Source organism: Hibiscus syriacus, unplaced genomic scaffold, assembly GCF_006381635.1.
Source record: "Hibiscus syriacus cultivar Baekdansim isolate YM2019G1 unplaced genomic scaffold, ASM638163v2 tig00117056_pilon, whole genome shotgun sequence".
NCBI classification, from domain to species: Eukaryota; Viridiplantae; Streptophyta; class Magnoliopsida; order Malvales; family Malvaceae; genus Hibiscus; species Hibiscus syriacus.
Window position 1 is genome coordinate 6,159,362 of NW_024063539.1, and position 26,069 is coordinate 6,185,430.

Consider the following 26,069-nt stretch of genomic DNA (forward strand, 5'->3'; position numbering starts at 1 on the left):
ATAAAAAGAGATATTATCTTCAAGGGATCATTAATTCAACTTTAATTAATTTAACATTCCAATCATGGGCGGAACCACCATTTAGAAAGGGACCTGCTTAGTTGATATCTCAAAATTTATTATTATTATTTTAATAAAAATTTATATAAAATATTAAAAATAAAATTTATATCATCTGCGAACATCATAATTTAAATTTTCTCATTTCATCATGGATATAATATCCGAAGATGATTATATCAATATGACTCATAAACAACTTGTTATCTCAATTACTATGTTATTAAATTAGTACAAATAGAATTTTATTATATAATTTAAACTTTAAATTTATTGAATGAATTTAAATACACAAATATCAGAATTTCAATCATAAACCAGAAATGAGTAAACTGAAATTTATGAAATAAAATCAATATCAATAAATAGATAAAATTGATAGATTTTGAGAAGAGGAACCCTCTCGGATATGAACAGCCAGGAAAAGGAGAGGGTATGAATACTGTGCAATTTCATACCACACCTTTACAAATGGTCCCCTATGAATTCCCCAAATTGCCACTCATTTTCATTTCTATAAGTTAAATGTTGTTTTTGTTTAGTTACAATTATAATTAAGATATTCATATAATTATAATAAAAACTGATTATTATAATGTATAGACGAAACTATAATTACGATGAATATATTTATGCAATTACAATTGAAATTAATCATTTTAATACATAAATAAATAGATTAGAAATCAGAATAATTCTAAATAAAACCTACGCGTAGTAAAACTCAAAATTATGAACTTAAAGAACTTAAGGCCTCAACTTTACTAACATAATTACGGCCTTCTTAACATATAGTTTTCAATTTTAAACTTTAATATCTTAATTTTTTTTATTTTAATCTAGATTTAAATATTAAAAGTCTTTCAAAATTATTAAAAATAATATTTTATAATATATTTCTATTACTACCATCAATATTTATTTTATTTATTAATTATAATCTTATTTTATATAAATTTATTATCGGAATCTATTTTTTTGTAATTATTTTCCTCTTTTAACTATAACTTTTATTGAAGAATTTAACATCATCGAAAGAATATTTTTCTTCTAAATAATCATCGGTATTTGATTTATCGACTGACTAATTTATATTAAGTTTTACAAAATTTCATTATAGAACTCTCATCCATCCTAATTTGTTCCATCTATAAATGCTAAAATTCAAACTATGACCTTATTTAAAAAAATTAATATCTCGAATCACTAAAACAACTGTTCATTGATTTCATCCAAAGAAATTTAGCAATGTGACCATAATCTCGGGCGACAGAAAACACAAAATCCACAAAGAGATGCCAGTTTAGGGTAAAATAAAAAGGATAAACTACGCATTTAATACATAAACTATCAATTTTAGTCTATTTTAATATTTAAACTTTCGTTTTTTCCAAAATCATATCTAATATTTAGTGTTTATTTCATTTTAGTATCCTAGCGTTAAAAACTTAACAGACGAGTTCGTCGGCTACCCGTTTACAGATGTCTCATCCGTCGGTCGATTAAGCCCAAACTTTCCAGCCTATACCTTTTCGACCCCCTGAACGCGATTTCGGCTTCCATTTCACCGGGAAATGCCTCAATCTCCTCAAATTGACGATGAACTCTTTGATTTCTTCATCCTACGATCTCCATGGTCGACTCGTCATTCTCTTGTGGTCCACCATTCAGATTGGTAGTCTGTGCACCAGAACTATGCCACGTCAGCTCGTTCGTTAAGTTTTTAACGACTGGATACTAAAATGAAATAAAAACTAAACATTAGATATGATTTTTAAGAAAATGAAAGTTTAGACATTAAAACAGAATAAAACTGATAGTTTAGGTACTAAATATATAATTTATCCAATAAAAAAATACTGAGTAGGGGATGTCTTTGCGTGTTAGTACTATATAACAAGGACCGGTTTCATGAGTTATGTTGTGCTGGTAATACAAGGCAACAAACAATGGAGCGCAACGAGAGTGACAATGGCAGCATCAACGTTGACGATTACGACACACAACTTCTCCCTCATCAACAAGGAACCTCATCGTCTTCTTGGCGTCTCAACCTCGACAAGTTCCGCCTTCCCCAGCAGCAACGCCTAAACTCCGATCACGATTCTCTTTCTCGTCTCCTTTGAACCCCTAGTAAGTTTTGGTTCCACCTTCAGTTTCTACTTCCCTTTTTCTGTTTTGCAGATTTCTATTTTCTCAGGCAGGATATGTTAATGCTAATCAGTTAATGTAATCGGTGAAACTTCATATCTGAATGCTTCAAAAAATGAAGAATCTGAATACTGAATAATTTTCCACTCTTATCATGAAAAAGTCGGTTGAGTCCAGTTTTCTACTTTTGTTTTCCTTTTAGGAGGAAAAACGAGAACATTGTTTGGACAAAAATGAGTTATGAATACGTAAGATTTTATGGAGTTTTCTAGGAGACTAAAACTGGTTTATGGAATAGCTGAGAGATTTTCTTTTTCTCTTCTTTAATCGTTTCAACTGGTTCACTGGGGAGAAAACTATTTTGATGACTAGTTTCATGTACAAAACGATACTTGAATTCATTTACTGAAAAAAACTTTACTATAAAGCTGAATCAATAATAGGAAAGTTTTACTGTAGCATAAAAGTTAAATATTCCTCTCATGTACGGTTTTGATTGCCAGTATGATGTTTGACTAAATATCTGAGAAATAATGTTTTGCTTTCTGGGAATCATTTGTGTTTAATGCCTGGGTAAACGTTGCATCTTTAAGTTGGTAATAGACATTTGTTTCAGCTTTAATTCTGGTATACTCATGATCCAGGCAATTCTTTCCTTGATTAGTTAGTGGAAATGTGGAATCCTACTAGATTGTGTCTAAAAGTTTGGCCATGTTTGGCAAAAGTAGGTTTAGTGAGCTTATTTGTCGTCATGTTCATTATCTATTCATAAAGTGTCTAATATTTAAAAGGGCATTGTCTAAAGTCGATGGATTTCATTGTAAACTTTTTTGCCTTCTTCTGCTGAGGGGCCATTGTTGTTTTTATTTAACTAAGCAATAGCAGACTATCTGCTAAAAAGCTGGAAGTGTTTTGTCCATTGTGTCACTCATATATACGAAAGATCATTATTGGGTGCACTTTTCTTGTTAATTCAGCCCCTAAAAAGACACTCCAAGCTTTAATTATAGTGTTTGGGGAGGATTTCTAAGGCGTAAATTGATTTTCTTAAACATGGAATTAATTATAAACAAAGTTATGAGTAGACACTAGCTATGGGACTTTCTATGATGCTATGAAATAAAAAGGGTCACAAGATTTTCTTTGATGTTATAAAATCGAAGTGGTATGCTACAGGTACGACTTCATTTTATCGGTACATATTGACAAATATGGTCAGTACCTGTAAGATGCTATTAGCTCCAGTTTCATTGTTCCCTTGTGTTGTTTTCCATGTATAATACTTATGTATCTATAACAAGTTATAGTTTCATCGTTTAGTCAGTGTGTCAAAATAATGTGAAGTATAATCTCTTATGATGTTATGGTTGTTTTTGGATTCTCTTTCTTTCACTTTTGACTTCAGAGAAGCAGAGGAAGGTTTCAGAGTACTACAAAAAACAAGAAAGGCTCCTTGCAGGATTTAATGAGATGGAAACCATGAATGAGATTGGCTCTTTGCCTGGAAGCCTAACGGAGGTTGGCTGTTTACTGTTTTTGTTGAGTGATTTTCCGACTCTTTCCTCCGAACTTTGCTAAGTGTCGTCTGCTGGACAATTAGTCAAATCCCCCAACAAATAGAACTAAGCAAAATTCTAGACTGTGAACTGCTTCTCATTTTTTCCTTAAATGTTGTATTAACACCATTCTGTATTCAGGATGAAATGGAGCAACTAGCAATGAGTGAGAGGATGGCAATTAATGTGTCCAACATTGCTAACATGGTGCTTTTTGCTGCCAAAGTTTATGCATCTATCGCCAGCAGATCTTTGGCAGTTATTGCATCAACTTTAGATTCACTCTTGGATCTTCTCTCAGGATTTATTCTTTGGTTCACAGCGTATGCCATGAAAACCCCCAATCAATATCACTATCCAATCGGAAAGAAACGAATGCAGCCCGTCGTAAGCTAATTATTTCTCTTCTCTTCACTCCAATATAAACTTGTGGTTCATCATAAACATGATCTTAGCTTCACAATAAATGGACATGTTTAACAAAGCTTTACAATCCAGGGTATCATTGTTTTTGCTTCAGTAATGGCAACTCTAGGCCTACAAATATTGCTGGAGTCTGTCAGGGAACTTATTGCTAAGGTATGCTACTTAGATTCAATTAAACTTAGCTAGCATCAAGTCTTTTTGGTATGGCCAAAACGCTTTTTACTCATTTCGTCCCTTTTGTGGCTCTAACACACATGCAGTCTCACCCCAAGATCCATCACAATCAAGAGAAATGGATGATAGGTATTATGGTTTTCGTCACGGTGGTGAAGTTCATCCTAATGATCTATTGTCGGCAGTTCAAAAACGATATCGTTAGAGCCTACGCACAAGATCATTTCTTCGATGTTGTTACCAATTCGGTTGGTTTAGCAACAGCTGTTCTTGCTATCCAATTCAAATGGTGGATTGATCCGACCGGAGCTATCATCGTGAGTTCAAGTTTGAAGTCCCTTCTCAAATCTCAATGACATTCATTCTATTAAATATGCTTAGAAGCTAATCATTTACATCTTTTCATTCTATAATTGCAGATAGCATTATACACGATGAGTACTTGGGCAAGAACTGTGATCGAGAATGTATGGTCACTAATCGGAAGAACCGCCCCACCCGATTTTCTAGCGAAATTGACATATCTAATATGGAACCACCATGAAGACATACAACATATTGACACAGTTAGGGCATATACTTTTGGTTCTCATTACTTTGTGGAGGTTGACATTGTGTTGCCTGAAGACATGCTGCTAAACAAAGCACACAACATTGGTGAGAAACTGCAGGAGAAGCTAGAGCAGCTACCCGAAGTCGAGCGAGCCTTCGTGCATATCGATTTCGAGTTTACACATCGGCCTGAACATAAAACCATGGTCTGACGCTTGACCTTAGACATGATGCTTGCATGCTGGTCTGATTTACCATGTTCATATATTTGTTCATCTACTGGTGTCTGTTCTCCTTGTAGTCTTGAATGAAGCCTAATTTTACTTATCATTAACTACGCATGGATGGATTTATCTCCTTTTTTACTTTGTCTGTTACATAATTACTAGTTTTTTTACTATATTTAATAAATAAGTTTTATTAAATTAGTATGCATAAAGTTTTTAGAAGTTTAACTAGTGCAATTAATCTATATGGCATGCAATGTTATTATATGAAATTATATGTATGAATTGACTATAATAATGTAATTAAAACGAGCTCAACTATAATCAATTTAATTTTAAGAACATATAGTTGATAATTTATTTTTTGAAAATTATAATATATATATATATATATATATATATATATAGGTGGGGTACATATTTTGAATTAAACAATCAGATCGAGTTTGGATCGAACAAAATCTTCTTATACTCGAGTTGAGTCATATGCAGATAAAAGTATTCAATTTTTCAGTTGAGTTTAAATGGATAAAAAATCCAACCCGACACATGATCATCCATAATTAATCTTTCAGGTGCAATTAAAGTTGTTAAAATTAATTTATAATTGTATAAAAAATTAATTATTAATTATTCTTTTTTTAAAAATAATTTACCATCCCTAATTAATCTTTCAGGTACAATTAAAGTTGTAATAATTAATTTATAATTGTATAAAAAAATTAATTATTAATTATTCTTTTTAAAAAATTAATTTACCATCCCTAATTAATATTTCAGGTACAATTAAAGTTGTAATCGTTAATTTATAATTGTATAAAAAATAATTATTAATTATTCTTATTTTAAAAATTAATTTTCGAATCGAGATTGAATTAGATTTTCTCCCGATTATGGGCAAGGACGTAATTTTCTTGCTAAGAGTAGTTAGGGTTTCTCTTCCCTCCCCTATTTATAATTTGCATCCCTCAAGTGTTCTGCATCAGAACTCGCCTCGACTCGCTGCTGTTCTCCTCTCTTCTTTGCATTTTTATTTCTCCATCTTTTCCCATACGTTTGGTTATAAATTATATTTTTACATCTTTGGATATTTCTTTCTCTGATTCATTATTCCAAGGATTAGTTTCTGAGTTATCATCTTTTCTTGATTCAAAATAAATCTATGTATTCGTTTTTATATTTTTGTTTCAGTTCTTGTTGATATGATTTTTTTAAGGCTGTGATGACTGAAAATTTTACCATCAAACCCTGAGGGCTTTTGGTCTCGTTGATGTAAACATACACTGTTAAAGATCTGAGCCTATTTAAGAAAATTGTTTTTCTTTTTAATGTATTCTACAAATTTTGAAACGTTTATGCATTCTGATGTCTCCATTTAATGTGGAGATGAAAGAAGATGGAAGTGATGATTATTTCCCCAGATGATCGAAGGTGAACATACTGTGCGATTTGTTTTCTCTCTAATTCTTTATAGATTCCAAGCCATAATATCGAAATTTTTTTGGTTAACAATATTAGTGACTTTTGAAGAATTAAAAAGCCACACTATTGATACAATAATTATTTTGGTAATGTAGTAATAGAATAACTATTCGACACAGTATATATTCACTCTCAATATCACCTGCATGTATTTTTCCATATCATTACTTCTGCCGTCGTCACTTTGAGAATAACTTCTTTGTTATTGTTTCTGTAAGCCTTAACTGCCCGATGATTCCAACCTTGTGGTCAATAAAACTTTACCAGGAATGCTGCGACCCTTAAGCAACCTTAATAAAAGGCACAATAGAAAATTATTAGTTGCACTGAACACAATAATTTGAGAGAAGTAACCTCATGAAATAAACAAAAATTGGGTGAACACTCCACAGACATAACAGTGGACTAGTACTTATTCATGGTTCGAAATAGACAAAAATGGTAAACACAGTAATTGCATTTCCATTCAAAATAAAAGGCAGAAGACAACAATAATTTCCTAAAACTCATAAAAGCCACACGGAGGAGTTAACATAGTGGGCAAAAGTGCCCATATAAGGCAGGTGGGAATGTTTATTCCTAAACTAATGCAGTGAGGCGATTAATTCCCCAAATAGGGTGATTGTTACAAGTTTACATGCAGTGTTTAGGTTCTCTTGGCGTCTTCAGAGAGTTGGACCAGATTTCTCGCGTCTTTAGGGTGAATTCCATTGTTGAAATCCTGGGTGTTTTTACACAAATATCACATTAACAGAAATTAATTATTTGTTAGGCATTGTTTAAAAATATTTTACGGATCTAGCAAATTTTTAAATATTTTCTATAAAATTACTCTTGCATTAAATTATACAATAAAATTATTTCTACCAATTACCACTTGACACTTTCTAATGTGTTTTTGACTATTTTAAAATCTTATGTGATGCATGTGTCGCGTCTTTCTGCAAAATTATTTATGCATTAAATTACACAATACAATTATGTCTACCAATTACCACTTGACACTTTTTGATGCATTTTTGACCATTTCAAAATCCTATACGTATAGTATATTCTAGAGGGGAAAGATGTTAACCACAAGAGAACCATCTTCTATGATAAATAGAGACTGGGCTTGTGCAATCAAGCAGAGCTTGAGGGATCTAAATTGAATTATCAAAAGGGTCCTTAAATCTAAGTGCAAATTCCAACAATTTAAACCCAATAAAAAGAAATCAAAAGTTGTGGGAAATCAAAGTTTCTCCTCGAAAAGGGAAATTCTTCCACGCGACTGGATAACTGGAATTGAAATTCGAAAGATCCGGACATATTTCTCAAAAGGGTATCTAAATCCAATGGCAGAAAAAAACACAAGTAGGAGAATCCAGATTCAAAACATTGAGAAACAGATTTCATAAAATCTATCTGGCTGAATTGTAAGTACTATACAAATTTTGTTTTTGATTATAATTTATTTCATAAAATCTATCTGGCTGAATTATACATATAAATTTTGATTATAATTCAAATATATATCGAAATTTTGTTTTAAATTAATTAAATAAATTAATACATCTATTTGAACAATTAAAGGTTGAGAAATGGTAAGATGAGCATAGCTTGAAATAGGGGTGCACAAAAAATCCGAATATCCGATTTTACGAAAAAAATATTCGAAACCGGATTTGGAAAAAACCGGTTTTTTTTAACCGGATCGGATTTTTTTTAAACCGGTTATTTTAACCGGTTTGGAGAAAAAAACCTAGACCGGTTTTTTACCGGATAAAAAACCGGTTTGAAAAAAACCGGTTAAAAAACCGGTTTTTATCCGGAAAAAAAACCGGTCTGGGTTTAAAAAACTAGCCGTTAATATAACCGTTGGGGGGGGTTTTGTGACCGTTTTTGACCGTTTTTTTCTTTAAAAAATTACCATTTTACCACCCTAAACATGTATAAATAGGTTGGGGATGTATTTGGTTGATTACAAATTTCTCAAATCTTATTACACAACACTTAAACATCTCTCAAATCTTACTTTTGTAATTTTTTGTTCATCATGAGTAACACGGCTGAATCTTCCGTCGGGGGAAACCTTGAAGTCGTGAGAGTGATCGAACACACTCGAAACAAAGACATTTGGGATCACTACGATTTATGTGAGATGTCAAATGGCTCGAGGAGAGCGCGTTGTAAACTTTGTCTAAAGTTTCTTGCATCGGAAGGAAACACAACGTTGAAGAACCATTTGACAAAATCATGCAAGGCACTTCGCTCAAGATCGGATCCTAGTCAATCGAATCTTACACCGCAAGGTGGTGTTTTTGTTTACGACAACGAAAAATTACGAGAAGCGTTTACAAAGTTCGTGATTACAAAAGCATTGCCGTTCGACCACTTTGATGATGAAGATTTCACGATAACAATTCAACAACTAATGCAACCACGCTATACTCAAGTAAGTCGTACTACCCTTAGAAGAGATGCTATAAAAATGTGGCGTACGACGAGGGAAAAAATGATTTTAGGATTCCAAGAACACTGTTATGGTGTGTCGCTTACATGTGACGTTTGGAGTTCCCCTCATAATACCGGAAATTCTTTTTTAGCCGTTACGTCACATTGGTTAGATCAAGATAATTGGCAAATGATGAAAAGAACAATCGCGTTTGAATTATTCGGTGAGCCACATACCGGTGCTAATTTATTTACACTTTTAAAAAGGGTAAATTGTCTTTATAAATTAGAAAATAAAGTTTTTTCTATATCCTTTGATAATGCATCGAATAATACAAACGCGGTTCCAAGATTGAAAATATTACTTTCACCGATTTTAGACGGTGCGTTTTTTCATACCCGTTGCGTTGCACACATAATTAATTTATCCGTGCAAGCCGGTTTGGAGGTTATTGAGCCGATTAGATTAGAATTTAAAACAATGATAAAATCGGTTCTTTGTAACAACAACAAAAGACTAAATGATTATAAACGATTTTGTAAGTCCGTTAATAAAAAAGCTTTGGGTCCTAATTTGGATTGTCCAACTCGTTGGAACTCAACTTGGATGATGATGCATACTGCCTTAAGGCAAAGGGAAACATTGCAAACATTTCACGATCGACTTTTCGAGAGGGGTCATGTCCCAAACATTTATCCGGATTCGAGTTGGGAAACTATAGCCAAAATAACCGATTTGCTTGAGGTTTTTAAAAATGCAACAACTTTTTTATCCGGTGTTTATTACCCTACTAGCCCGTTGGTTCTTAATCAAATATTTTTGTTGGCTACCCGACTAAATGACTTTGAATTTGAAACCGAAGTTTTTCAAGAAATTGGCTTTGCAATGAAGGAAAAACTTTTAAAATATTTTAAGGAGATTCCCCCCATTTTTACTTGTGCCGCCGCTTTAAACCCAACGTTAAATATTGGTGGGGTTGAAACACTAATTGAACAAATTGCGTTTGCTTTTAATCTAACCGATGATGAACCCAACTTTGTCCAAAACCAAATAAATTATTTTAACAAATGTTTTCGAGATATGTTTGCAATTTATTTAACTAAATACAGATCAAGTAGTGTAATACACGATCAAATGAGAATGAATGCGGAATCATCTAGTAGACGTCCAAGTAACATAAATTTGAATCTTTTTAACACTCTTGTAAATTCCCAATCCAAACGATCACGTACTACCACCCCAAGTAGCGAGTTGGGAAATTATATGTCATGCGATTTTCTATCAAAAATGACATTTGAAGAGTTTGAAAGTTTGGATATTTTGGCTTGGTGGAAAGAAAAGGAAGCACAATTTCCGATTCTAGCCGCCATGGCCCGTGATTTACTAACTGTCCAAGCTTCTACGGTAGCTTCGGAATCTGCTTTTTCTGTTAGTGGCAGGGTTATATCGCAACGGAGATCAAGACTAAGTCCCGAGTCGGTGAAAGTATGCATTTGTTTAAAGGATTATTTGGATGGAGCGGCTCATAAGCAACATATCACTACCCTAGAAGATGCAATTGATGCCGATTTGGAAGCAAACTTACACATTGAAGAAGTCGAACTTGGAATATCCCCTCCAAACGAAGAAGGCGAAGATGATGAAGAAGAGATGGCAATGTAGTTTATTTTATAACTTTATTTCAATTATCGTAAACTTTGTTTCAATTATCGAACTTGAAGTTTTTAAGTATTTGAATTTATCGAACTTGGAAGTTTTTAAGTATTTGAATTTATCAAACTTGGAAGTATTTAAGTATTTCAATTATGTTGAGTTAATTAAGTATTTCAATTAAGTATTTGAATTTATCGAACTTGAGGTTTGATGCTTTCTCTTTGATTCTCTCTTGATTCTAGTTGCTTGATGTTTCTTGTCTTTGATCAATGGCTTCTAAGCTTGCTTAAATACACCTTGAATCACTTCTGAACGTTAGTGATAATTAATGAAGATAATATAGCCGTTTAAGTGTGAAAACATTTAATAAAAATGCTTGGAGCGTGGGGGAATCGGTACACTCTCATAGGGAATCGGTTTCCTCTCATAGGGAATCGGTTCCCTAAGTGTAAAATTCAAATATTTCGACCGTTGAATAGGGGGGAATCGGTACCCCCTATGGGGGAATCGGTTCCCTCCGAGCATTCTGGAAATCTCGGAGCCAAACCATTCAGTGAGGAATCGGTACCCCATTGGGGGGGAATCGGTTCCCTATGAGCAATATGGAATATTAAAATCGGTTTTTTTATAACCGGTTCCACCGGTTAGGATATCCGGCCCTCCAAACCGGTTAAAAACCGAACCTGTTATTTTATAAACCGGTTTTTTTTCTATGAGAAAAAATCGGATCGGATAAAAACCGATCCGGATCGGATTGAAATCCGACAAATGTTCATCTCTAGCTTGAAACTACATTTTATCCTATCGATGAAAGTTGTAAATTGAATATTTGACTTAAAAGATTGGATTCTAAAGGTTTAGGGTTCGATTCAATTGATGGTTTAACTATTAAATGAAACTGCCATTGAAAAATGATGATTTTGTACGATAAAGGAAACGTTTATATTGTATTTGTAGTATTTTTTTAATTAAATAGACATTAAACTTGTGTTCATGAGGAAAAAGTAAATTTGATGGATAATTTTGAGACTCACTGATTATTGTTGATAATGATTAATGGTTAATGGTGGTCGAGATTTGGATGAAGGAAGAGAAAAATGAAAGAATAAGAGAAACGGAAAGAAGAAAAAGAAAAAAGAAATTGAGAGGAAATTTTTTTATATAAATCTAAAATGACATCATTAATTGCATGAACTAATTTATCTTAGGCCCGTTAAGGTCTTGAATTTGAGTATTTTGTATGTTAATAATAAAAGTGTTTATTATAAAAAGGTTAAAACTTTTTTGAATAAATTATCTTATTGTATTCACCTTAATCATTAACTCTTTAACCCTTTTAAGATATGAGCAAATCTAAAATTTTATGATTATATTTAATGTTTTAAACTTCAATTATCAAACTATAATTTATAAAGTTTAATGATAAATTTTGTAATTTGTCCTTAAAATTTGCAAATAATTTAATTTATTTTACTATATTGAATGTAGTATTTCAATATTTGTAAGTAATTTTATTATAATATTTTGACATCCCAAATACCATGTTCAAACATGAAGATGCCCCCCCCCCCAAAAAAATTTCTCTGTTCTATACTCTATTTAATGCATTTGATTTTATTATAATAAAATTTTAAAATAACATTTTATATATTTTAATATATATATATATATATTTATATTATTAAAAATCTCTATGATTTTAAAAAATTTATTCAACGACATCCTTAAAGAATTTTTATTATAACGAATTCTTAAAAGTTCATTATAAGTAGTTTTAATATTTGATCGAAAGATTTTTATTCATTTGGAAATGAACGTTCATATATTTCTATATTGAAATATTGCAGAATTGTTTTAATAAGTAAAGAAAGAGTTCTTTATTTCTTTGCTTTGAATACAAGAAGTCTGCCTAACACAGTATACACTATTGTTTTTATACACACAACCTTAGCAGTATAGGTAACCATCTAACTCACTAACAAACTCATAACAACCTATCTTCTAGAATATCTTCTAGAACTTCTCTACACCTGGACATGCATGAGCTGCATGCACATGCATGGCATTACACAAGCACACTCTTCATTCACGTGAGCTTACATTATTCTCTCAATATTCTCTCTACTTTCTCAACCTTCTTGATGAAAAAATGAACACTTGAATCGAAAGTGCGACACCTCCTTCCGTTGGACTTGAATTGAAAGTGTCGATGCTTCCTTCCGTTGGACTTGAATCAAAAGTGCCGATGTTTCCTTTCGTTCTTCTTATTCACCTTCACTTCTTTCTTCTTCATCCTCTTATACAAGGTTCATTGACATATTTTTTTCTTTTTTTTCCTCACTAAAGGACTATATTATCATACTTATTACAAAATTACCACAAGTTATAGGGGCACCGCCAATTTAGCACGCCTGCTACGGCTCATCTAACTGGTCATGCACATCCGACGTCCAAAGAGTAAGATTATCCCTTAGCAGTTGCATTATGAGAGTGTTATCTTTGTATGATTCCTCGCCTAAAGTATCAAACTCAGCGATTGCTTCATCAAATGCCTGTTTTGCAAGATTGCAAGCGCGATCAGGAGAGTTGAGAATTTCGTAGTAGAAAATAGAGAAATTGAGTGCCAATCCGAGCCGGATCGAGTGAGTTGGGGCCAAATCGGTGATGGCAATGTCCTGAGCAGATTTGTAAGCAGTGAGAGTACTCTCAACAGCTTCCTTACGTTCGACTCCAGTCTTGAACTCAGCCAAATACCTATGATAATCACCCTTCATCTTAAGAAAAAAGACCTTGGAGTCTTTAGCGGAGGCCGAAGGGATGAGCCTGGAGTCAAGCAACTTCAAGATCCCGCCACAGATGGAGGAAAGCTCGGCCTCTATCTTGGCTCGATAATCACGGATGACAGCCACATGATCCTCGTTACCACGTCTCTCATCATTCTGCTCAATGGAGGAAACGATCCGCCACGAAGCATGTGGTGTGCCGATCATGTTCTTGTATGTGACGGAGAGGAGGTTCATTTCCTTGACGGTTAGTTCGCCGGATAGAGTTGAGCCAAGGACCAACTTTTGCATGAACTGAACCATCTTATCGTATCGCTCGACTTGCTCGGATAGCTTGGATAGGTACACGTACTGATCGCGATTCAAGTTATTAGGGACCGTCGTCGCCATTTGCAGGAATAGGTGACCTTTCGAGGGAAACAACATCAACGACGGCAGAAGCAATCACGATAGAGCCAACGAACTCCATGCAGCGAAAGAAAAATAAAGTCAGGATCGTTTGGCGAATGATACCATATTGGAATATTGCATTAACTGTTTCAAGAAGTAAAGGAATAGTTCTTTAATTCTTTTCTTTGAATACAAGAAGTCTGCCTATCACATTATACACTACTGTTTTTATACACAACCTTAGCAGTATAGGTAACCATCTAACTGGCTAACAAACTCATAACAACTTATCTTCTAGAACTTCTCTACACATGGACATGCACGAGCTACATGCACATGCATGACATTATACAAACACACTCTTCATTCACGTGAGCTTACATTATTCTCACAACATTCTACAAACAATATTCGAATCTGACATCCTAAAACTAATAATTATCTCTTAACTACTAAGATAATTTGGTTCTTATTTTTAATTAGTTCTTAAACGAAAAGTGATGGATTCTTATTACTAGAATATCTATATTAAATATGATAACACATGTTAAATGAGTAAGTTTTTATATACAAAATTAGCTCTAAAAAAATTAGTTAACCCTTATTCTCATATATAATGGGGTAAAGGGGAAGTAAGATAGTAGGCTTCCCCCAACGCCAGGTTGAGAACAGCTTCCGTGGGAGACCTCCAAATTATTGATTTTTAAAGTATACCCTTTTTCTTATTCTACAATATTGATTTTTAACATAAGATATTAAAAATATTATATTTATATTATAAACATTTTTTTATTTATTTTTATATTTTTAACGAATGTTTTAATATTTATATACGAAATTTGAAAATATTTATTTTTTTACAATTATAAATATTGATTTTTTAACGATGTCTTATTTTATAATTTTAATCTTATTAATATGACTTTTGGATGATTAGTTAAATACCAAAAAAGAAGAAGAAAAGAAACAAAAGCCCTCAAATTCGGTCCACGCCACGTTCAACACTTGAAAAACACATTCCATGGCAACCTTTAAAACCACTTATTTTGTTCTCAACTTCACAAAATCAGGCGAAACGCAGAGTCACACACAAAAATCATCTCTTTTTCTTCTTCTTCCTCGCTTCCTTCCTCCCAATTGAAAGCTAAAAAAACTTTTGAAGACCAAAAAAATTGAATAGTAGGGGCCCCAATGGCGTTTGTGTTACCTAATCTTTCTCCTTGCCTTCTTCTTCTTCAATCCAAAACGTGTTCCAAAGAAAAACAACACTTTCAGCCACTAGTTTTTTCCCAAACTCCGAGACTCAGTTCCGAAACTCTAACTGTTCAATCTACAACACTTCAAGGATCCGCGGTTAGCTCTCCTTCACTGCATCAGGACAAGCTCGACCAATCCCAACCACAAAGAGATGAGTTTTATGTCAACCTTGGACTTGCTGTTCGGACTCTTCGCGAGGATTTGCCTTTTCTTTTCACCAGAGATCTCAATTATGATATTTACAGGTAGTTTCTTCTTCTGGGCTGTCTTTTCTTTCTTTTTGTAATTTGGGTTTTCTTTTTTCTATTTTTGAAGTTTTTTCTTTTCTATTTTGCCAGGGATGATATTACTTTTTTGGATCCTTTGAATACATTTTCTGGTATCGAAAACTATAAATTGATCTTCTGGGCATTGAGATTTCATGGTAAAATATTGTTCAGAGAGATTTCCCTTGAAGTTTTTAGGATTTGGCAACCTTCTGAGAATGTCATATTGATTAGATGGAACTTGAGAGGTGTCCCTAGAGTTCCATGGGAGGCCAAGGGCCAGTTTCAGGGCACTTCGAGGTACAAATTAGATCGAAATGGGAAAATCTATGAGCATAAGGTTGATAATTTAGCATTTAACTTCCCACAGCAGCTTAAGCCTGCTGCCTCAGTGTTGGATTTAGTTGCTGCCTGCCCGGCTAGTCCTAATCCAACATTTCTATGGGGTCCTGTGGATACGTATCCATCTTCTTGGGTAGCGTTTTATCGCGCAGTTATGGAGACATTGGATCGAGAAGGATATTTGCTCTCGCAAGATGGTTTGGCTACTTGTTCATAGCCTGAATTACTACACGCTTCATATAGAAGTGGTGAAATTTTATACTATATACTTTTATCAGAACATTACATTTTGTATAATGGATATGGAAATAGCCGATATAAAGTTTTGTTGAAGGATAAGGTATATGTACATAGGCGCAAATGCTGGAGGTTTCGTTGCGTGTAACTGTTGAGTTGCCAGAGGAAGAGAAGCTTGCGCGTATCTGGTTCAGTTCTGTTCTTACAAGTTAATATGTATGTATACTGGATCTTAACCTTTCAGTTTAAAAAGAGATTATATATTAGCTTTATTACATAATTGAGTGTCATAATTTGCTTTTGAGTAGAGTCCAAATCATTTTGTTGGTTGCATCAATGCATAAGATGGGTGAGGTGTAATTGATGGATAAAGCATTTGCAGTGTTCATTTCCATCATGCTCCCTATATCTATGGCTGGCGCTTAGGAGGAAAAAATTTGTACTGATGCCATTGTTCTATTGTTTATATATCAATGCTCCCAAAGTTCGTAATATATAAATCACATTTCTGTGAAAAGTGGGAACTTTTGATGTTATTTTATCATTTAGGATGAGTAGGAAGAACCTATCAGTTCACCGAAAATCTTTCTTTCCTTGTTATGCCTATCATCATACTAGTTCCTTGTCGGCCAATACAGCATCACCATACTAGTGTCTTGTCTGCATTTACCAGAAGATTTTAGAGCATATGGGTTCATAATGCTTCAGTTACACTGAACTTCTTTTAGAAGCTTTAGTTTAGACTTTACCTCATCCATTTGAAGCCATTACAAACTATTTGGTGACATAGGCTTGGATGCCTATCATAAATGTTTTGTTACTTGAGTAATACGTGTTTCGCTGTATGATTTAACATATGCCACATGAATCTTTTACCGGCATGATATCATAGGGACATAATATGAACTAATCCTTGAAAAAGTAGAATAATTCGAAACTTTTCTTCAAGGTTGTATCATTCATGTCAACTTTATGGTAGTCTTATTATATAGTCTGGTTTTCTTATACATGCATGTAGCATCTACAACCATACATCTTAGTCACATTATGTTTGAAACATTGCATTGTGTAGTGATGAGATATGGCTAATGTTTTCGGATCCCATATTCATTCTGCTTCATAGCTCTTTTAATATTTTGCCAGTGTATTGTTCCGTGCATAATTATTTGCTGAGCTATGCATCCCTATCATAATGCTGCCACTTGGCGCAAAGCAAGTTCATCGTCCCTAATAGAGAGAAAGGGTCTACATAGCTCAGCAAACAAGTAAGCGGGATGAGTTGTTAAAAGACTAACAAAAAGGATACGTCACACCTTTCACGTTAGCTCTTCATTTGTTAGTTGTTAGATTTAGGTAAGCAAAAAGGCAGCTCTTTAATTAGCTACAGATAATGAAGTCTTATCTTCATGTTGTACTTTGAAAGTTAAATCCATGATATTGCTCATAAGTATTTTGCGTATATTAAATGTTTGACTGAGTCAATGGTATTATCAATAAATAGATCTTTTAAATAATAAATAACTAAAAATCTTTTTTTAAGATTTGAGCACAAAATTATTGATTTATATACATTTTTTTTATCATTATCCTTAGATTTATTTGTAGATTTAATGTTCACTAATATTTGTTTTACAAAAAAATGTTTTATTCTCACTCGTATTGTGTAGTAAAATTTTATTTTTTTATTTTTAAAAAAGATAAGTTATCTTTAAAAAAATTAACTATTTATTAACTATTTTATATTTAACTATTAAATTCTAGGATTTATATAAAATTACCATGCAACTTCCGACGCACGATTTTGGAAGAATCGTACAAGGAAGTAGTATATATATATATAATATAAAATCTTGATGACAAAGTTGGAAACAACTAACAAGAAAAATATGTATCTTTCCAAATTCCAATACTTTCTGACTAAGTTTCATTGCGATACTTTTTATATATATATAAATCTATAATTGATATAAAATAATATTTATTTAAATATTTATAATCATATGACAATGAACGCTTATGATTATTTTTATACTTATTTAAATGTGAGTTAATTAATCAAATTTCTAACTTAATTTGATTAATTTATGAAATTATTTCAAATATTTAACGAGTTTAAAATTTGAACCATACAATATAAAAGGCATATCCATTATTCGAGAACAAAAATAAAAGTACAAACAATTGACTCGGTTATTTATTGAATCTTACACATAAGATTGTAAATGGACTGAGCTAGAACGAATAATGTTATGTTTGTGTTTGTTTGTTTGTTTTTGAAGGTGTTCATGTTCGGTTCGTGATCGTGATCGCTTAAATTTTTAATATTGTATTCTTGTTCGTTTATTTATTTTGAAGGTGTTTGTGTTTGTTTATTTATTGTTCGTGAACGTATTCATTTATATGTTCACAAACGTATTCGTTTAAAGTTTACAAACATGTTTATATAAAGTTCATGAATATGTCTGTTTAACGTTCGTTTAGTGTTTGTTTATATGTTTAATTTTTAGTTTTACCTTTTCATTTGCAAGCTAAAGAAAAATGGTAAAATTATGCAAATAATGTTTAAACTCCTTGAAATTCATAATTTAAATTTTAACTTTTATCATGTGTTCAATTTAGTCCCTACCTTCACCAATATTTAAAATGTAAAAAAATAAAGTAAAACGAAAACGAGAACTAGGTAAACAAGTTTGTTTATGAACATAAATGAACGAGCTCATAAACAAGCTTGTTTGTGAACATAAACGAACTGAACACACATATGTTCGTGTTCGTTCGTTTATTAAATGAACATAAAAAATTTTGTTCATACTCGTTTATTTAACTTAAGAAATGAACATTATACGAACGGTTTATGAACAATTCACCAAACGCTATGTTCATACTCTTTCTTTTTCACTTGGGAAATAAAATCTACTTATCCAAAAAAAAAGCATTATTAATTATTAATATATTCACTATTTTATATATTCTCAAGGTTGAAAGTTCAAATTACTCTATAACATCATTCTCTCGACTACTTGTTCAGTTAGGTTATTGATATTATATATCCATTCAATTGCTTGAAATATTTCATTTAACTTCATGAACAATCAATACATTTAAATAAAAATAAAACAAATTGAAGAACATTCAAATGGATCATCAATGTGAAAGTTGACCCCTTTTTTAGAAGAGTTCGTAAGAAAACAAAATAGATTTCTTAGAGAGCAATACATGAAAACATTATATAATAGGACACGCATACTGCTTTACACATTACAATCATTTAGCTAGGCAATCAGAAAAGAGAACCCTAATCCCTACCAATATACTCTTCATCATGCCTTCTCTTAATATCGAATCCATAGGAACAAAGAAACGTCGACGCTTCAACCGAAAGACGGCAAGGAGAAGTATGAGAAGAAGATTGATAAGGCTGAGGAAACAGAAGGAAGAGCTAAGCAAAGAGAAAGAATCCATCGAAGAAGTGCAAAGGCAAGTTCGAGAGAAAATGGAAGCCGTAGAAGAAGAGTGCGAACAAATAACAGAAGAAACGAAGGAAATAATCCGGCAGACTGCAATGACTCAAATGAAGTTGGGTCTGATGTTCAACATCCTCAGGGCACGACAAGATGGCGATGTTGCTGAGGCTTCCCACTTAACTCAGCTGCTTCGGTTAGTTTACTTGTATTTCATTTTTGCTTTGCATACTTGTACATTATGATTTATGAAGAATTAACGTTATTTATTTTGTTTGCAGTAAAATAACAGTGAGGGCATGACGTGAAAGAGTTATTTATTCAAAACTTTAGTTTGTATTTGTATTATATATAAAGCTTTATTATTTTTATTTCCATGTTATTATCATTGTATTTGGAGCTTTCCTTTGTATTTTCATAAAAGTTACTACCGTGTTTAAAATTTAATATATATATATATATACATGTAGGCATGGTTAAGCATTAATATTTAATATATTAATTGATTATTTTGAATCAGATTTTACATAGACCCATTATGAGGGTAAAAGTCTCACTTGACTCGACTTGAAAAAATTACTCAGAAAATTGAATTTTTCAATTTAATGTTGAAAAATTGATCTTCACTCATAATTTTATAAAGGCAAAAAGGTCACATTTGCCCCTGTAATAGACTCAATTTATCATTTTCGTCCCTATCATATTTTCACATCAATTTAGCCTTCACAGTTGTTTAATTGCATCATTTTATACCTTACCCCTAACTTAAAACCCTTAATTGATAACCCTAAACCATAACCCATAATATCTAAACCCTAAACCATAAACTTTATTCTTTAACTTTAAACCCTCAATTTAGAGTTTTAAGTGAAGTTAAGGTATAAAATGATGCAAATTGAACAACTTCGAGTGCTAAATTGATGCAAAAATACGATATGAGCGAAAATGATAAATTGGATCTATTACAGGGGTAAAAGTGACCCTTTTGCCTTTTATAAACTTGACTAAAAAAATTTAAATAAAATTTGAGTTATAAAACAAACTTGAATAACTTGAATTTTTTTCCAAGTTTTAATTGAGTATCTCAACTCTACATAATATATGTAGATCACAAAGCACGCGCGCGCGCGCGCGCACACACACATATATATATATATATTGTAAATTGCTATAAAAGATGCTTAAATAAGAATCAATTAGTTCTTTTAACATTATAAAAAATGTTTACAATCATATTTAAACATAAACTCGAACAACTTGACTCAAATTTCATAAACTTGACTTGAAATTTTTTTAATATAAAATCTAAATTATAAAATAAAATTCATCAACCTTATTAACACAAAAAAAAATTATGAACTAATCACCCTTACACTCTACCATACAATTCTTAAAGATTGATTTCCCATTGAGCAACTCTTAGGCACTAACACATCTAAACAGAACAAAATACTTGTAAATACAATGTTTCAACAATCTTTGCCACAGAAATTGATAACCAACAGAAATGAAACGAGGACAATTTAAAGAGAAATTCAATACAAGATAGCAACAGTCTGAAAATAATAAAAGTAGCTATTTGAGATCATATCTCCACAGAAAGTAAATCAGCAAGGTTTAAACATGACACAATCTTGACAAAATCAACAATAGATGCCAATCAAACAAACAAGATGATCAGGTCTAGCAAAAAAGAAACAGGATGATCAGCAACACAAAGCTCCAGTGGTCACCGTTACTGGGATGACAGATTGTTAATTTGCACGAACACCCATTACATCAACAATGAATGAATTAATCTAGCTTGCATTGTATTGAATCAATGGTCAATTGGCAGAACAGAAACAAGACTTTGCACATAAGTCGTTGCATAGTATTGTGTGAGCTGACATGGGATACAGAATTCCTCTACTTGTTGCTTCTCCATATTGAACCACACAGGCTTCACTCTATAACCATCACCATAGTCTAGTAATATTTTATCACCACTCCTTGAATATGCTATAGCTTTGCAGGAAATTCCATAAGATTCCTGCCATTCTTGACGTAGAAACTAGTTTAGTCCATGACTCGTCAACTCCGTATTCCTTCATCACCCACAACTCAAGATTATTTTCACCTTCTTCCGGAAGACCAAAGAACATACCAAGATCAAGACCGAAGATGAATCCTTCCCCGGACCAATGCAAAGAGCCGTTAACATGGACACCGTCCTCTGTCTCATCAACATCAACATAAAAGGGAATTTCATAAGGGCATTTCTTGATTCTCCTCCAAGAATTAGCTTTCAAGCTATAAATCATAACCGATCCCTCCCAAATCCCATTATTACCACCACCTTGTAGTCATCCCGTATCATATCGTACCCAAATCCAAGAAGGGAAAAATCACCCATTTTCTCATCTACAGTTTTTAAGTTTGGTAGATAATGGCAATTTCCGGTTGATGGGTTCCACAAAGAGCAATTCTTCTTTATGGTATACAGCAAGTAAACCGTTGCACGTACCAAATATTCTGGGATGCGGTTCTCTCCCTCGACAAGTGAACGATCAAGGGAGTTGTTGTTCCTCCAAGTTACCTAGCGAGTCAAAGTCTACTGAATAGGCCTCTGTATCAATAGCTATATCGTACGGTGAAGAAGGGGTGTGAAGAAGGAGCTTGAGATTGGTGTTGGTTTTGAAGGAGTTATGGAGATGGAGTCTAACAAAATCAGAGCCACCTATGAGGGAATCCTATGGCTTCGACACACATTTGAAGCGAAGGAGCGTCTTCACCGGAAGCTGAATAAGTATACTGATGATTAGGTCAGTTGGGAAAGCAGTCATTGCTGGATTTGAGTTGCTACACAAAATATACAGTTTAGTTAGCGGAGTTAATTTTTCTAAGGCATAAATAAAGAGAGAGATTGTAAAATAAATTGCAGCAGCATAACACTTTCAGACCCTAACTAATCCAAACAAGAAGATCTCGATCTTTAAAGAAAAGAATTAAGAATCACGTTACTTTAATTAAAATAGGGCAGTAGAAATGAAATCCTTGCGGTAAGTAAAAACTACTGTCGAAACGATTTTTTTTAAAGGTGAGCTTTTAAAAATCACGTTAATTTTTAATTTATCTCTTTTGATTAATTTTTAATTTAAAATAAATACGATATAAAAACTTTTCGTTTCAAAAAAATTTGGATTTCCTTTACGATAAAAAAAATACAGTTCAAAGAGTCGCCACCAATCTTTAGTTAGGGTGTGATTGTGCACCCAAAAATATTTGTTAATTTAAATAAAAATAAATTTTAATTAAAACAACAAATTAAGGTATGCGTTATCAAAAAATAAGTTTGGGAGTCAGTTACGTGTGGGGAAGAATTAACACCCCACAACGCCCTAAAACGGTACCTAATCGATTAGTTAACGTCTTTGCAATGAACTTTACAAATTCGAATTTAATTTAATTTTTGATCCCATAAAATAAATATGTGAATTTAATAATATTCAAAAGCACTCAAGTAAATTAAATTAAAAATTACCAAGTCGTTTTAAAAATATAAAGAATATGCGATTATTTACAAATATCGAGACCAGATCTTAAAAGTTATAACAACCTTTTCTCGATAAATTTAAATAGCCGAACATTTCTTTTTCTTCCATTCCCAAATTTTAAAGTGATAGATCGATTTTTAGGTTTCACTTTCGGGATACACTTTTAATTTAAAATGGTCATAACGACTCTCTAATCAGTTAAGACAGACCACTCGAGACAATTTTAAATTAAAAGTATATTACCATTAATCCAATTATGTAATATGTCGAGTTATGCAAATAAGGTTACCATGCGAATCATGCAAAAAAGAATGTCATGCCAAAATAAATTTAAAAAAAAAACTTTGAAAAACATACATGCACATGTTAACATTAATATATACACATCTATTTTATAAACATGCTAGTGAATTTTCAATATCCTAAAATGATTAAACCTACACCTCTATTATCATCACATAAACATAACATATGAAGAATAACTATCACGTTAAAACAATTAATAATTAAAGTTTTATCTCATTAATGGCAGTGTACAAGAACCTTAATGCTGAAATTACTATTTAATGACGTGGTACATACATACATACCAGAAAATAAGCATTTCACGCAAATAAAAATACAAACATCTACAATTATGAACCAAACAAAATATATTGCATATAATCCATGCTTATGGGTATTCAGTACCACCATTAAGTATAAAAACAACAATTATTAAAACTAGGTATATAAAGTGTAAGTCAGTCAGTAGATTAAACAAGTCGGTTATGGGGTTAAATTATCAAGTAATAAAATTATGAGTTAAATGTGAAAACAATCATAAGATGAAGGTAACAGAAATTGAGGACTAAAAAGAAAATCGCTTAAAATATGAAGGCTAAATTTAAAAACGTAAAAGACTGATTTAAGGACCAAAACGCTACATGTCAAACGATAATGGACTACACATATAATTACTCCACTTACCAGACACGGGTTCACCTAAGGCTAAACGTTGCCGTTTCAGTGAATCTATATGCAGGGTAAAAAAAAAAACAAACCCTGATATCATTCTACCCGGCTATCTCTCTCACCTCACACTCAAACTCCCTCTCACATACCCCATGACTTCTCCTCTGCTTCTCCCTTACCCACGCTCAATCAAAATCTCAACCACCATAGCCACCGGCCGGAAATCCTAATGGCCCCCCCGATTCTCACCGGTTAAGAAAACCTCTCCAATGACCACCCTCAACGATGACTCTCCACTTCTCCAGCGACCTAACGAGACCAAAATTCCTACTCCGGTGAAGACCCAAACACGTCAAGGTGAGTTAGACCAAACCTTTCTTTTAACCTTACTCTTCTATTTTAAAATCTCGACCTAGAAACTAACCATCAACCCATATACAAGGTTTCCCAAAACAATTACCAATGCTTCAATGTTAATCCCAGTGACCCAAATCGGTAAGCCTCCGACCCTTATTTCCTTTTTAAAACAAATACCACACACATACAAATAACTACTAGAAAGTAAATGAAACAAGATAAAATACCTCCTTGTTAATGTTTTTTTGTTTTTGGTTGCTTTTGCTTGAGAAGATGCTATTGCCCCTTTTGAATGATTGATACTTTCCTTTGAATAGAATCGTGAAATCAGGAGGAAAAAAGTGATTTATTTTTTATTGTTTTCCAAATGTTGAACCAGAAAACTTTTACAAATACCCCTCTTTCCCTTTCGTTCTGTCTCTGTAATATTCTTGCTCGTTTTTTCTTTTTTCTTTTTTGTTGTGTAACCCTCTCAAAAAAACTAACCCCCTCTCTTTATCTAGTGGTTAATTAAAAATTAAAAACCAACTTACAGTTTAGTATCACACCCACGATCAAACATTGTTTCTCTCTTTCCCGCTGGATAATCATTTTTGTTTTGCAGGAATTCACGTGGATTGGAGGCTAGGATAACATGTTGTTTGGGCTGATTTGGGCTTTCCTTGGTCCAAATTTGTATCGTGTACTGAATACGGAGCCTCCGAACAAAAACGAGCATCTACAGCTGCCCTCTTTGCTCATTATCGTGTAACGAGAATAGAGCAAAGATCAAAAGATGATCGAGTTTATCCGGTCATGAGAACTTCAAAAGATTAAACCACTCCACTGTTACTTCGGGATAAGTGATACTTGAAAAATATTTAAATGACGGGTCTGCTCCCTATTCTTTCAAGGAGTATAAGACTCGAACAATCTTCGGCGAACGTGTCTGCTCCATATTCATTCAGGGAGTATAAGACTCGAACAATATTCAATAAACGGGTCCGCTCCCTATTCGTTCAGGGAGTATATAACTCGAACAATCTTCATAAAACGGGTCCGCTCTCTATTCCTTCAGAGAGTATAGAACTCGAACAATCTTCAACAAACGGGTCCGCTCTATATTACTTCAGAGAGTATAGAACTCGAACAATCTTCAACAAACGGGTCTGCTCCCTATCCGTTCAGGGAGTATAAAACTCGAACAATCTTCATAAAACGGGTCCGCTCTCTATTCCTTCAGAGAGTACATGACTAAATCTTCAACAAACGAGTTTGCTTCACTATTCTTCCATGAAGGCTTATAGATGACTTACTTCACTACTCTTCCGTGAAGGCTTAAGTTTGAATTGCTTTACAACTCTTTCGTGAAGGCTTAAGTTTGACTTGTTTCGAAGGCCAAACCTGAAAATCAAACATTACCAAACATTAATGTAAGTTTAAAAAATATTATACTCAAATTTAGAATTTGAGAAAATTTCTAAAAATCCATCTTCATCGTGAAAACTTGTCTGGAAGCCATTGGATATGTGAATCTACTTTGGCTTAGTTGTCGTCTAAACATCATTCTTTTCAAGATTTCAAAACTAGTTATCCTCATCTTGATGCTTTCACATCTTCAATCTTCAACTATCCCTGTGACCTGTAGATATTTAAGTCATCATGCAATTATGAATGCCATGATCCTATTCATGCCTAAATGTATGCAATTATGCAATTTAATGTGTTTTCTTCTTCGAATGAACTCCATTTCCTTTTGATCTCGATGGAACTCGGTTTCATCTTGGGCACA

The 26,069-nt window shown here is 32.9% G+C and overlaps 4 protein-coding genes, 2 non-coding genes and 1 pseudogene across 6 annotated transcripts; 5 read left to right on the forward strand and 2 right to left on the reverse strand.

The window, feature by feature from the left end:
- The first annotated feature begins 1,993 nt into the window (after nucleotides 1-1,993).
- Nucleotides 1,994-5,248, forward strand: LOC120198566 (metal tolerance protein 10-like). Its single transcript, XM_039199877.1, has 6 exons — nucleotides 1,994-2,193; nucleotides 3,617-3,729; nucleotides 3,909-4,154; nucleotides 4,266-4,346; nucleotides 4,454-4,684; nucleotides 4,787-5,248. Exons 2-6 carry the CDS (start codon nucleotides 3,682-3,684, stop codon nucleotides 5,129-5,131), a joined length of 951 nt encoding a protein of 316 aa, XP_039055808.1. The 5' UTR covers nucleotides 1,994-2,193; nucleotides 3,617-3,681; the 3' UTR covers nucleotides 5,132-5,248.
- A 1,112-nt stretch (nucleotides 5,249-6,360) lies between these two features.
- Nucleotides 6,361-6,448, forward strand: LOC120198663. The gene has a single exon (XR_005523386.1). It is a non-coding gene; the product is annotated as a small nucleolar RNA snoR116 (small nucleolar RNA).
- A 94-nt stretch (nucleotides 6,449-6,542) lies between these two features.
- On the forward strand, nucleotides 6,543-6,647 carry LOC120198662. Its single transcript, XR_005523385.1, has one exon. It is a non-coding gene; the product is annotated as a small nucleolar RNA Z103 (small nucleolar RNA).
- A 6,482-nt stretch (nucleotides 6,648-13,129) lies between these two features.
- Nucleotides 13,130-13,888, reverse strand: LOC120197903 (14-3-3-like protein GF14 kappa). Its single transcript, XM_039199299.1, has one exon. It carries the CDS (start codon nucleotides 13,886-13,888, stop codon nucleotides 13,130-13,132), a length of 759 nt encoding a protein of 252 aa, XP_039055230.1.
- A 1,076-nt stretch (nucleotides 13,889-14,964) lies between these two features.
- Nucleotides 14,965-16,266, forward strand: LOC120197956. The gene is made up of 2 exons (XM_039199353.1): nucleotides 14,965-15,390; nucleotides 15,484-16,266. The coding sequence occupies exons 1-2, from the start codon at nucleotides 15,080-15,082 to the stop codon at nucleotides 15,968-15,970; spliced, it is 798 nt and encodes a 265-aa protein (XP_039055284.1). The 5' UTR covers nucleotides 14,965-15,079; the 3' UTR covers nucleotides 15,971-16,266.
- A 2,990-nt stretch (nucleotides 16,267-19,256) lies between these two features.
- Nucleotides 19,257-19,807, forward strand: LOC120198304. The gene is made up of 2 exons (XM_039199642.1): nucleotides 19,257-19,647; nucleotides 19,733-19,807. Exons 1-2 carry the CDS (start codon nucleotides 19,313-19,315, stop codon nucleotides 19,752-19,754), a joined length of 357 nt encoding a protein of 118 aa, XP_039055573.1. The 5' UTR covers nucleotides 19,257-19,312; the 3' UTR covers nucleotides 19,755-19,807.
- Nucleotides 19,808-21,433: 1,626 nt separating this feature from the next.
- LOC120198459 lies at nucleotides 21,434-22,276 on the reverse strand (annotated as a pseudogene).
- Nucleotides 22,277-26,069: the final 3,793 nt, after the last annotated feature.